The sequence below is a fragment of the Callithrix jacchus genome, chromosome 5, assembly GCF_049354715.1.
Source record: "Callithrix jacchus isolate 240 chromosome 5, calJac240_pri, whole genome shotgun sequence".
NCBI lineage: Eukaryota > Metazoa > Chordata > Mammalia > Primates > Cebidae > Callithrix > Callithrix jacchus.
The window spans coordinates 72,864,424-72,877,811 of record NC_133506.1 but is presented as its reverse complement, the minus strand read 5'-3'; the positions used below and the strand labels follow the sequence as shown (position 1 = coordinate 72,877,811).

The 13,388-nt window shown below is 53.7% G+C and overlaps 1 protein-coding gene across 1 annotated transcript; it reads right to left on the bottom strand.

Annotated features, from left to right (window-relative positions):
* Positions 1–1,179: 1,179 nt before the first annotated feature.
* Positions 1,180–10,965, bottom strand: MPO (myeloperoxidase). The gene is made up of 12 exons (XM_017969316.5): positions 10,885–10,965; positions 10,654–10,747; positions 10,128–10,303; positions 9,782–9,905; positions 9,557–9,686; positions 9,268–9,474; positions 8,082–8,400; positions 6,128–6,288; positions 4,381–4,636; positions 3,709–3,879; positions 2,630–2,867; positions 1,180–1,825 (listed from the first exon to the last, which is right to left on the bottom strand). The coding sequence occupies exons 1-12, from the start codon at positions 10,958–10,960 to the stop codon at positions 1,621–1,623; spliced, it is 2,157 nt and encodes a 718-aa protein (XP_017824805.5). The 5' UTR covers positions 10,961–10,965; the 3' UTR covers positions 1,180–1,620.
* Positions 10,966–13,388: the final 2,423 nt, after the last annotated feature.

The window sequence follows — 13,388 nt, the reverse complement described above, 5'->3', positions numbered from 1 at the left end:
CATCCTGTGGGAAGAGCCCAGGAGCCAGATGACCCCAGCTGCAGCCTGGCACTGCCACCCACTCCTTCCAGGCCTTGGTTGAGTCCCTTCACCCCTCTAAGCAGTCCTCTCCTCATCCCGGAAATGAGGACAAGCAGTATTTATGCTGCTACTTACCATGGTGAGGTCCTAGCATTACCCGGGAGCTCCATGAATACCTTAGACCCCACCGTCCTACACAGCTTCCGGCCCCCTCCCCATATGTGGGAAGAAGGAAAGGGAGAGAGAGGGAGCCTGCCAGTCAGACCCAGGGTTCAAGATCCAGGCAAGACAGCTAGAGAAATATACTCCTTCCTCTCCCTGAGTGCTGGCCCTGTCCTCTGGGCCCAGCCATCTGCTCTTGCTGCTCTCTGAGTGATAAGGAGTCTACTGTCTTGAGGGCTTCTGAGCCCCTGGGCCAGGCTGTGGGGATGCAGGAGACAGAGGTCCCTCTCATCAGGGGAGGGCCTGCCTCCTTACCAGCTCTCCACACTTCCTCTCCTGCCACACAGCATTTTGTGCCCTCCACTTCCCAGCCCCTGGCACAAGCCTGACACAGCGTGAACACATAGCAAATATTTGCTAGAGCAATGAACAAACATGAGGGCTTGGTGACCACAGTTCCCTGCAGGGTGTCAGGGGCAGAGGAGGAGGGTCTGCACCACGTGCCCTGGTCCCCAGGCTTCCAAGAGCCGATTGCCCTCCACATACGAATCTCAAAGGAAAACTCCCCAGCATCCTCACCCTCAGTTCAGAAACACAGGGCAGACACAGACGGAGTGGAGGTCCCCTTTGGAGGTGGCTTTATTATCATAAACATTGGCAAATAAATGCTACAGAAAGGCCAATGGGCTCAGTTCCTCCTCAGGAGGACTCCTGTGAATAAGCAAGAAATCAAGGTGAGAAAGAAAAAGGGGAGCCATGGCCTGAGCCTGACTGGCTGGGCCCATAAGTCAACCACACAGCCCAGCTGCAGCTGGTTCATCCCACCAGGGAATCACTGTCCAGCTCTGCTAACCAGGACACAGATAGGATCTTGATATCTCTTTCTTGCCTCTATATGCTTCTCACGCCTAGCACAGTGCCTTGCATATAGTAGGTGCTCAACAAATGAAGAACCAGAGGATTCAAGTGGGCCCTCCAAGAAACCATGACATGTAATTTACAAGGAAGAAAACTCTTGTTTAATGAGGGTTAGTAATTTGCTCAAGGTAGCGATTTGTACATAGCTAGCAAATAATTTGCATATAGCTAGCAAGCCACAGAGCCAGGATTAGAACTCAGGCAGTCTAGTTCCTGAGCTGTGCTCCTCACCAGTCTGCTCTGCTGCCTTCCACACACTCAGTATTTTCATCAGCACAAACACACACTCACATAAAAGGCACATACACATAGTCCCTGAAACACTTCCTGTGTTCAGACAACACACACATATGAAATGCCAATTTACATACTTCGCATGCACATGAGCACACAAATGAACAACTAGTCACTCAGCTGCACCCAGAACAGGGCTGGGCTCACCTAGGGCATGGGGAGCTCTGTGGTTCTAACCGGCCAGCCTGGATATACCCCTCAATGCTGCACCCCCTCACCTAGCCTCTAGGATTGCCTCCAGGAAGTCAGGTTCAATGCCGGGAGCGTCCTGCAGTTGACAAAGTCCCGGGGATGTTTGTTGGACATGAAGATGTTGTTCTTAGACACAGTGGTGATGCCCGTGTTGTCACAGATGATCCGGGGCAAGGAGATCTGAGCCAGGGCCTGTCGCTGCTGCATACTGAACACGCCGTCGTTCTCCCACCAAAACCTGCATGGGGGACACCCATGGACTCTGTACCTGAGGATATTCAGAGCTGCCAGGGCATCGATGGGCTTGTGCTGCTCACTCGATGTAAGAAGGCCACAGCAAATGCTGCCTGGCAGCACGGGAGGGCCCCATCTTTTGGGCAGCCCAGGGGCTTTCACACTAGTGACCATCTACTCGTAGTGCAGAGCAAAGCACAGCTGCCCAGGGGCCTTTCCCTTTCCCTAGCCTGGCGGCCTCCAGGGCACCACGCTTGAGGGGGACCCAGGCCCACACGCACTCCTGATGCTCTGTGCCCTGGCTAGAGGCTGCATCCACAGGAGTGGGAGAGAATCTTGGGGGTGGTTTATACTTTGTCCACCCAGAGGGGGGAACCTTTTTCTAATTTTCCCAAATGTGCAATACAGGCTAAGCAAGAACTAGACAGACATGAAGACGTCAGGACCACGATAATATGACACTAAGGGAAGCTGTGGGGAAGCTGGGAAGGGACTGCCCATGGGTGACTGACACCCCCACAGTTACACGGTGAAACCCACGGGAAGAAGTGTCTAAGGGTGGCATTTTTCTGTCTGTCTCCCTTTTTCTATCTGCCTACAACCAGGGGTCCAGGTCTGTCCTTGCTGCACCCCAACAGGTTCAGGGCACATTAGGGGCACTCCAGGGCATCTGGAGGCTTCCAGGAATACACTGGAAACTTACTGACTCCTTCCAGTCCTTCACCTGACGGGAGGAAATGTGGGATCCAAGAGAGTGAAGGATAGGCCCACAGCCACCCAACAGCCCACGCCTCCTGCCCCCCCTCACCGATCACCATCCCGGAGCTTCCTGAACTGGGTGCCGATGATGCAGGCGAGCAGCCGGCCCACTCGGCCCTTGGGCTCCAGGGGTTCGGCCACGCCACCCATCCAGATGTCGATGTTGTTGGGCGTGCCATACTGCGCCATCAGTTTCCTTGCCAAATCCAGGTTCTTCAGCACTGTGCCCAGCTCGCCCACCGTATTGGGCTCCGGGAGCCCACAGAAGCGCCTCCAGGCATTGTACCCTGCATGGAGGAGGGGATAGATGGCTGTGGGCAGGTCCCTCTGCTTCAAGGTGGGGAGGTCACTGGAGATAGCAGGGAAGATTCACATATCTGCCAACAGCCCAGAAAACCCACCTTCCCAACACAACCAAGGTCATAGAAAGGGGAGGGAAGAACCTCACCTCAGGGAACCCTGAACCTTTGGCTCAGACCAAGGGGCACAACTGGGCCTCTCTGGGACCCTCTCTGTCTTTCCCCTGCCCTTCTACCATAAGGCAAACCCTAAACCGCCACAGTTCCTGCCGGGTCCAAGAATACCGGCATCTCCATGTCCCCCTCCCGAGCAGCCCAACGTGTCTGTCTCTCACCCCTGAGAGGTGAAATATGTCTAGAAGCCTCAGCCACATAGGGTTTAGGCGTTAGGGTTAGGCTGATCTGGCTTCAAATTTAAGCTTTTCCACTGACTTGGCTAGAGAACCTGGCCAGGTTCTGAATCTCATCAAGTCTCAGCTTCCTCATCAGTAAAAAGGATGCAACAATAATCTCTTCTCCCAGAGTTCATACACAAGGAAGCAAAATGGAATGACGACAGAGACAGATTTTCAGACAGTGAGTTATCGTTACGATGATGATGCCCTTAGAATGAAAATTACATCATGCAAAGGAGGCTGAGAAGAGTGGGAAACTGATCAGATGGGTCCAGCGAAAGGCAGGGCCTGGCCTCAGACTACTTCCTGAGAGCAAAGTGCCTGTAATATGCTTTGGAAGGGGCAGGGCCCCTAGAATGGGAAGGGGAGCTATGGGCCACCTGGGAGACAGCTCGGTGGAGGGGAGCATTGGGGAGACCCCTGCAGCCTCTCACCTGGGAGGCCATGGTCCCTGCTGCGCTGCATGTTCAGAGCGGGCAGGTCCAGCCCAATCCTCATGACCTGCTCAAACAATCGCTCCCGGATCTCATCCACTGCAATTTGGTTCTGACGATTCAGCTTGGCAGGGGTGGCCATGAGGCCCCGGAGGATGGGGTCAATGCCACCTGGGGACCAGAGGAGCCAGGTCAGGGGAAGTATCTGGCTCAGTATCAGAGCTCAGACTGGAGTCAGGGACAAGTCCAGGTAGGGTCAGGAGGATTCAAGAAGAGGGCTGGGCACATGCAGAGTCTGGTGCCAAGGTGGTGCCAGCGAGCAGGTCCTCACTGGTCACTACATGACCCAAGGGGCATACAGGTCTCAGGAGATTATGCCATTTAGACTTGCAAGATTGAGATGCTCCCAGGCCCTGGCCTCCTGGGTCACAACAAGCCACAGCAAATAGGAAGTAGCCAGTTCCCTCTGAGAGCCATCCACACCCCCACTCTTTGTTATCACATACAGAAACAGAGTCAGGGGAACTGAGGCTGGACAGTCAGAACACATATCCAGGATGAGAGGACAGCAGATCACTCCCCACCCTAGCTCCCTAGAGGTGACCTCCCTAGGTGACCCCCACCCCACCCTTCACTGCCAACCCACTCACTCCTGGCCTAGGTCAGGCTTACCTTCCAGCACCACCCTCCAGGAGGCAAAAAAGACCCTGCTAAGTGGGACTCTGGGGTTGGGTTCCATGGGCTGGTACCGATTGTCCAGGCGGAACATGAAGGGTTGGATGAGGGTATGGCCATAGCGGAAGGCATTGGTGAAAACGTTGGCGATGCGTGGGTCCACTGAGTCATTGTAGGAACGATACCTGGGCAGGTATTTCCTCATGGCAGCTGGCCCCAGCACCAGGGGCAGGTAGTCCCGGTAAGTAATGATCTAAAGACAAGTTATTTGGAACGCCTCTCCACCTACTCCTCCCTGCAGAGTCTCGGCCTGCTAATGGCTTGGGGGACCCCTCCCATCCCTCTGTGGTCAGGGAATTGTCTCCCACAATACCAGTCCTGGACCTAACAGAGTGGCACTGAGAGGCATAAACAGAGCTCTACTGCTTGCTGGCTGGGTGACCTCGGACCAGTCATTAACCTCTCTGAGCCTGAGTTCCTCAAATATACATTAAGGATAATTATATTGCCCTCTGCCTTCGAGGACTAAACAGCAAATCACTTTATCGGTCATTGTGATAACTTCCTTGTCCTCAAGTTGTTAATGTCTCATTTCTGCAACTATCTTATAAAGTCCTTGAGGGCAAGGGGAATTGAAGTTGTTGAAATTCTTCACAGGGCCCACCACGTGTCTGGTCCACAGTAGGGCTCAGTATAGGTTTGTGGAAAGCAGGGAGGCAGGAAGGAATGAAGGGCCATTCTGGCATGATTCTCCCCAGTGAAAAGGGAAGATGTGGAACAGTCTCACTCTAGAGTCTAGATTCTAGAAGTTCTTTCAGAGTGTAAATGAATCCGACTTGAGTTCTTAGTGCAAATCAAAAACTTACCCTTAGCACCTGAAACTCTCTCCTCCAGAATCCAGCAGTGTGTGTGTGTGTGTGTGTGTGTGTGTGTGTGTATGTGTGTGTGTGTCTGCATCTGGGCAATGAAATACCAGATGTTGAGAGACAGAACCAAGAACATTGCCCCAGGGGAAAGTGAAGCTAAGGAGGTTGGGTGGGTTATGACAGAATCAAAAAGAAGAGGAGAGTGAGCCAGATGCAGTGACTCGTGCCTGTAATTCCAGCACTTTGGGAGGCCAAGGCAAGTGGATCATTTGAGCTCAGGAGTTTGAGACCACCCTGGGCAACATGGCGAAACCCCATCGCTACAAAAAATACAAAAATTAGCCGAGCATGGTGGCACACACCTGTAATCCCAGCTACCCAGCTAATCAGGAGGCTGAGGTGGGAGGATGGCTTGAGGCCGAAAGGCGGAGGTTGCAGTGAGCCAAGATCGTGCCACTGCACTCCAGCCTGGGCAACAGGCTTCTTTTAATTTAAAAAGAAGAGGGGAGTGGGTAAATGAGCTAAGAGCAACAGCAAGATGGAGGAAAGAAGCATTTACTGAACAGCTAGTACACACCAGGCACTGAACCAAACATTCAACCCTCCCAACACCACAAGATGTTGTGAAAATGTCTCACAGTCTTCTTTCCCACAGGAAAAAGACCGTGAGGGCAAATCTGGGAAAAAGGAGCAGGAAGGGAAGGAGCCTTTGTCAAGCACTTAGTATCTGAAAGGTGTTTTCATGTATATCCCATAATTCTTACAGCCCCGTGGATGAAGAAGGCAAGGCTCAGGAGGGTTAGGAACTTGTCCAAGGTCACTAGTATGTTGCAGGGGCACATCTGCACTCCGCATGCCTGTTGCTCAAGACAGCCTACCTGGACCATGGCCCCCACGATCTTCCGGGCTTCCTGGTAGAGCCTCTCTCCATCCCACCTGGGGTTCAGGCGCTTGAGCTCTGTGGCCAGCCGGTTGTGCTCCCGAAGTAAGAGGGTGTGCATGGAGGTGAGCTCAGGCATCTCACTGGAACGGGTGTCCCCTTAGGGAAGCAAAAGCCACTGTCATTCCCAAGACCTCCATCCTAGAAAAGATTTGCTCCACTAAATCTCCCTCCCCAGCCAAAACCTGAAATGTCTCCTACTTGCCCCTCCTCCCCATCCATCTTTTCATATCATCCTCAATTTATACTCTTCTAGGAGGCCTGCTCTGATGCCCCAGGCCGCAATAATAGCCTCTGCCTCAGTTCAGGGGTGCTGCTGGTTGGGGATGCTCATTCGATGGGCATCACTTTCAACACATGACTTGCCACTTTCCTGCACCTGAAACTGGGAGCTCCTTGGGCACAAGGACTAAGGCTTGTGTTTTTATATTTTACCCTCCTGCCTAGCACACACATGGATACATGAGGCTTAACACAGTGCCTGGTACAAAGGATGAGACTTATGAACACTGCTTGGTTAACTGATTCTCTTGATTCCAAGGAGTGCCTGAGAAGAAGTATGCACATTGGCACAGCCTATGATAATGCCATGTCAGACGCAGCCAATGATCACAGCACTCTTTCCTACTAAAACTGGATACAACCTCAGGCTCCTTCTCAACACAGGAATCCAGAAAGCCACTACCGTTTGAACAGAGTTGTCAGCCTGCCCTTTACTACATGCCAATGGTGCAGCCTGCTCCAGGGGAGGGGGCTAGGACATGAGATGTGTGAAGTCCACACCACTAAGCAGAAGCTCCCTGGTTCCCCTAGTCCTCCCACAGCCCTTCTTCGCACCGCCAGAGGGCTGGGGTCAGGACCCTAGAATCAGTCCTTGCCAACTCTAGAAGCTGGTGGAAAGGAAATTCTCTGAGAGCAGCATCTCTGTCTATGAGCAGCTAGAGGTCACAATGACCCAGGCTTGGGGCATGGAGCTCATCAAGTGAGACTGGGGACAGTTGAGTATGGTTAAGGAGAGCTGCCCTTGCCTAACTAGCCCAGAAGAGGTGGGGCCTCTCTTGCAGGAAATCCAACCTTGATCCTCCTCCCAGGGTTCCAGCCAGGGAGAGACCAGCAGGAACCACCAGGAGGAGGCAGAGGGAGGCCAAGGTACAAGGTCTGAGGTCCACTATTGGTCTTACATTTCAAAACACTGGAAAATGTCCAGTCATGGCTGCCATCACTGCCCCAATCGTGTCTCCAAAACTACCAGTTGTTTAAATCTAAAATCCCATCATCTCTTATTACGGACAACTAAGATGCACGGGAGGGGACATTTCGGAGCAGTGTGGTCCAACACACAACTTCCAAGATGAAGAAAATATTTTACGTCTGTGCCACCCAACAGGGGAGCCACTAGACTGTGAGACAATTGAGCATTTGAAATGTGGCTAGCACCGCTGAGAAACTGGGTTTAATTTAAAATAACTAAAATTAAAATCACCACACGCAACTAGTGGCTACCACACTGAACAGCGTCGTGCTACAGGGCAAGGGCACCACAGCGCGGTCTGTTCTTTAGTTCCCTGCCCCTGAGGGATTCAACGCTCTCCTTTTCCAGAGTCCAGAAGGGAAAAGAGAGACAGAGAAAGCCATGGACTGATGGACAGCAGCTCCTCAGACATCCTTGGGTCTCCATCTTAGGGTTGGAGAGGTTGTTTGCTTTTCTGCCTTTCTGGCTCCATCTGACTTGTTACCAAGGCAACTGGATTAATATCATGAAGTTGATATTTAATGGCTGGTGAGGACAGTCTCTCTAAGTGCAGACCCACAAGCTGCTCACAAACAGGCTCACTGTGGCTCCAGCAGGGAACACTTCCCATGCCACCCCTGGTCCCCACCCCAAAGCTGACCTGCCAGGAAGCAGGGGATGCGCGCCGAGCGGTTGGTGAGGAGACAGGGGTCGTCGTGCAGGTTGTCAAAGGGCAGCAGGGCCCGCCCATTGTCTTGGAAGCGCTGGTTGACGGCCAGCAGCCCCAGCTGGTTGGACCCGTTCCGCAGGTTCCTGGCCAGCGGCTCCTCGCTGCCGTACACCATGCTGGCGTCCACGAAGGAAGTAAGCGCATTGATCTGGTTGCGGATGGTGATGTTGCTGCTGGTGCAGGCCGGGCAGGAACGGAAGAATGGGATGCAGTCGGCTTGGTTCTTGATGCGGGGGTCGTTGGGCGGGATCTGAGGCACAGAGAGAGGCCAGACTGGCTCACTGAGGGCAGGGAAGGTGCCCAGGCAGAAGTGGCTGTCCCCTGCCCTCAGGACCTCTGGTCCCCTCAACCTTTAGAGAGGCCTCTGGATGCCCCAATGGGATCGCTGCCTGGGGCTCTACCACAGCAGCCTCTGAGGGGAAAAGTTAATGAGCAGAACACAGAACACTGAACTGGGAGCGTGGGTAGCCCCTGGATCTGGGCACCACCAGACCTCAGCCCCTCCTCACTAAAGCATCGCCTATCTCTCTCCACTTCTCTCTGCTGCACCTGCTCTTCCTCTGGCCTGGCATTCTCCTGTCCGCCTCTCTCCCTCTCTCTCAGGCTCTCTCTCCTTTCTCTCCTCCTCCCTCCATGCTCAGCAAATGCCTCAACCACCCTGCCCACTCCCAGCCCTGTCCCACAGCACCGCCAGACCCCCAGGCCCTCTCCTTCTGTGCGATAGGGGTTGGAGGGCTGCCCCCTCAGCGGGGAGGAAACAGGACTGAGCACGGAGGCTCGAGAGCACTGGAAAGGTCCTCCTCCCAGAACTCTCTCCCAGCGTAACAAAGAGCCAGTAATTCCACCAAGACTCCTGTCAGCGAGGGATGAATACCCTTCTCTCCCTTGGACTGGGAGAGGCAGTGAGCAAATGGACGGCGCTGACCGCCAGCTGGCTGAGCCCAGGCGCAGGAGGGAGACAGGTCCCAGCTGAGCAGCCAGTGCCTTTGGACACCGGGAGGCAGGGCCAGCCTTCCTCAGCGACTGGGAAAGGAAACCTGGGCACAGAAGGGAGATGGCCTCTTCCAGACACACTCCCCTCTCCCCATCCAGACAGGGGGGCGGGAAGCAGGGCCACCTTGAGCGGGAAGCAGGGCGGCTGCTGCACGCAGCTGGTCTCACAATTGACCCCAGTGAAGAAGGAGGTCCGGGCGGCCGGCTCGGGAGTGAAGTCGAGGTCGTGGTCCAACAGCTGGCCCCACTGCATGAACATGAGTGAGCGCTCCTGGTCTGGGGTCAGCTGGTCCGTGGGAAAGCGCACGATCGCGTTGGAGACCGCGCGAGCCTGCGGGACACAGAGGTCAGCGGGCGCCTGGGTCCGCGCGCCCCATGGCCGGGCCTTGCCCCCTCTGCCCGCAGGCGCTCACCAGGGGCACCGGGAAGCCGTTGCGTTTGACCCCGGACGTCCAGCCATAGGGAAGCGAGAAGCCGTCCTCATACTCCGCGGGCAGCCAGCGCGCAAAAGCACGGTTGGAGGCCCCCAGAGTGGGGCTGCGTCTGAGAGGGGAGGACAGAGTGCTGACACGGAGAGGTCCGAGGCACTCAGGCCGCCTCCCGGAGCCCGGGTCCTGCCGCCACCGCAGCCGCCGCACCTGTTGTTGCACATGCCGGTGATGGTGCGGTATTCGTCCCGCTCCGGGCAAGCCAGCCCCACGTCCTGGTAAGCGCAGCCGCTTGACTTAGACAACAAATTCAGCTGAGCGGGCGTTAGCACATCTGCCGCGGGTGGAAAGAGGATTGGGGGAGCCACGCCCCCTCACTTCCTAACCCAGGCAACCTGAGGCTGAGGGGGCCCAGTCTGAAGTGGAGGGGATATTAGGATGCCCCTGAGACTGACTGCCTGGAGGAAGAGGTTGAGGGGATCACTGGAAGACAGCTGGGGTCTCTAGGAGGAGTGACTAGTGGAGCAGGAGCCTGGGGTGGGATGGGCTACAGTACCAGTGACATTGAATGGCCCCTGCCACAGGGACCGCAGCTTCCTCTCCAGCAGGCCTAGGGCCACGTGCAGGTAGTCAGCAGATCTCGCAGCAGTCCTGGTGGCTGCCACTGGCTGCTTGAAGTAGGATAGGAGTTCCATGGGGCTGGCTGAGCCACTGCGAAGCTTCTGCTTGATGCTGTTTGGAGAAAGGAGTGAGGGCCAGAGAAGGAGTGCAGACTCATTCAGCAGAGCCCCAGGCCAGGGGCAGACATGCAGGACCATGCAGACAGGCCCACGGGTGGGAAGAAGGCTTCCCTTTATAAAAAGGATATGGACCTGGGTGTCCAGACAGAGGCAAGGCTTTGGGAAGGATGGCTTTGAAGCTGTTCTCCCATCCAGAGACAGGGACAGACAGATAGAAAGAAAGGGAGTCCACATGGGTCCCCATAGGCCCCCTCTCCCACCTTCAAACTCCCTGCTGCCTGCTCCTTCTCCAAAATGCCTGGGCCAGCCTTGCCCAGAGCTGAGCAGTGCCTCATGCCCCACCTTTCCCGCCGCTCCTTGTAGGCCCTGTCCACCAGCTGCTTGGCCTCCTCCATGCAGCTCAGCACCAACGAGGTGTCCACCTCCCCCAGGACAGCTGCCCAGAGCAAGGATCAAAAAGTCAGGAATGGGCTCTGAGTCCCCATTAGGCCCCAGAGCTAGGAAGGCCTGCACTGAGAAAAGGGGTCCCTGGAACACAACCACCCCATCTTCCCCCACCTTGGGAACTGTTACCTGGAGCAGCACCTTCAGAGGGCTGGAGCATGCCCAGAACAGCCAGGAGCCCTGCTAGGGCCAGAAGCAGCTTCATCTCTGCAAGGAGACCCCCAGCCCAGCAAGGCCCTGAGTCCACAGTGCATCTGAGAAAAGGGAAGAAGGGAACCCCCGTCTCTCTTCTCCTGGGCTTCTCAATCCCCCTTTGCACCTCAGCCCCACCCCAGAGGCCCCTGTCTATATATGAAGTGAGACCTCCTTGACGAGGGGCCCAATGCACCCTTATCCACTTGCCAGCTGCTGTCATCCAGCCTCCAAGGACCCTACCTCCACAGCTCACCTGATAGTGGCAACTCTTCTTAGCTGAATCTGGGCTTTTATGTTCTCTAAGCTGGGGGCGGGGTGAGGCATGGGAAGGTCTGATCCTGGAATCTGAATTCTCTCCTCCCCCACTGGGGTTAGAACGTACATACAGAGGGGCCCCTGAAATGGGGGGAAGGGGCAGGAAAGGAGGGACCAGCATTGTCCCCAGCCTTTGGTTTTGTTTTGTTTTTGAGAGGTCATCTTGCTCTGTCACCCAGGCTGCTGTGCAATGGTTCAAGCAATTCTCCTGCCTCAGCCTTCTGAGTAGCTGGGATTACAGGCATCCACCACCACACCTGGCTAATTTTTGTATTTTTAGTAGATACGGGTTTTCACCATGTTGGCCAGGTTGGTCTTGAACTCCTGACTTCAAGCGATCGGCCCATCTAGGTCTCCCAAAGTGCTGGGATTATAGACACGAGCCACTGTGCCCAGCCTGTCCCCAGCCTTTGAATTTAGCATATCCAGCCCAAGGTTTCTCATTGTGTGCCTATACCAGCGCTGTCCCCAGGGGGTACACACAACTAACCCCTCTGAAATTCTGGTCATACTGATCATCCAGGGTTCTTTTGAAAGGAACAGAAGTCAGGAACTGGTAGCCCAAGGAATTATGGGGCATAGAGTAGGCCCAGGGAAGACAGGAGGGTGAAAGGGAGACCTGGCATAAAGATGACCCAACTGGTCTCAGGTGGCCATCCCCGACTCCAACAGTAACCTAGGTCCTGCAGCCAACCCCGCTGAGCAGCCTCTGGTACTTGGTAGGGCTAAGGGGACAGGAAATCTGTCTGGAGACCGTTAGGCTTCACAGGAAGGAGGACCCTGAGGGCTGTGGGCGCAGGACCAAGGTAACTTCCTCTATCCCTCCTCACTCCCCTTTCTTCTTGGCTTCTGGTAGTGGGACTGTCTCCAAACTTCCCCTCCCCACCACCATCTGCTCCTGGATTTCAGGAACCAGGAGAGAGCAGAGCTGGTTGTGGTTGATGATCAGTTGGGTGACACAGCCCAGGGCCTCTCTGGGACAAGACAGTGCAGTTGGGAGGATTTGGGTTAATGATTCTGAATCATTCTGAAATAGAAGAGGGTGTTTCTTACTTGAGAAAGCCAGCAAAACGGCCACCAGCCTCAAGCAGGAAAAGTACTATGATTTTCAACTAAATTTATCTACCTCTCTGGTCAGGCTGAGCTCATGTCAACTATGCCATCCATCTCCCATTTAAATTCCACCTCCTACCTTCAGCCACCTTCCTGCCACCCACTGTTGTCTTCTTATGCCCAGACCACTTCTTGCCCAAGGGAAAAGGGACTGCCGTGCCCAGAACATCTTCCCAGTGTGTCCATTCAATTTCTTTCATTCAATGATTTCTTCCACAAGTATTTACTGAGCGCTTGTCAGGTACTTTGCTGGGCGCTGGGCATGTCCGAAGGATCCCTCGTCCAGAGATCCTGTCCCCTGCTGGGAAGAGAAACCCAGGAGCCCCTGAGTTCAGCTTTTGCCCTGCCAGTGACTTGCTGTGTGTGAACTTGGTGAAGTGGCTCTTTGTGAATCAGGTTCTAGAATTGTGTAGGCTTTTGGAAATGATTTTTCAATCCTTTAAGTAATATAATTTTCATTGATGCAAAGTTTGAGAAAACAAGTAAGCAAAAGTAAAAATCAATCAAAATCACTTATAATCATGTGAGATTGTGGGTACTTTTTTTCTCTCAAGGTTTACCATTGTCTTCACATAAATAAACAGTAGGAAGGAAAATAATTGCCCATAATCCTACCATTCACCAATACCTCACTTAATAATTTGATGTCCTATATGTAGAAATAATATATTTTTTTAAATATTGGTAAGAGGAACTTTAAATATTGTTTTGCCATCTCCTTTCGGTACCTAACAATTTTAGTCTGGGTATCTCCCTGTGTCAATAAATATAGATTTACTTCATTTTTATGTCTGTATAATATTTCATATAAATATTTTATATGATTTATTAACTAATCCTATCTCATTAGATGCTTAGGTTGTTTCTGATTTTCATTATTATAAGTAGTACTAGGACAAGCATCCATGGAGTTAAATCTCTAGCCACATCATCAATTATTTCCTAAGGCAAGAAGTCTTGGAAGTAAAATTGCTCAGCCAGGTGCAGTGGCTCATGGCTATTATCCCAGC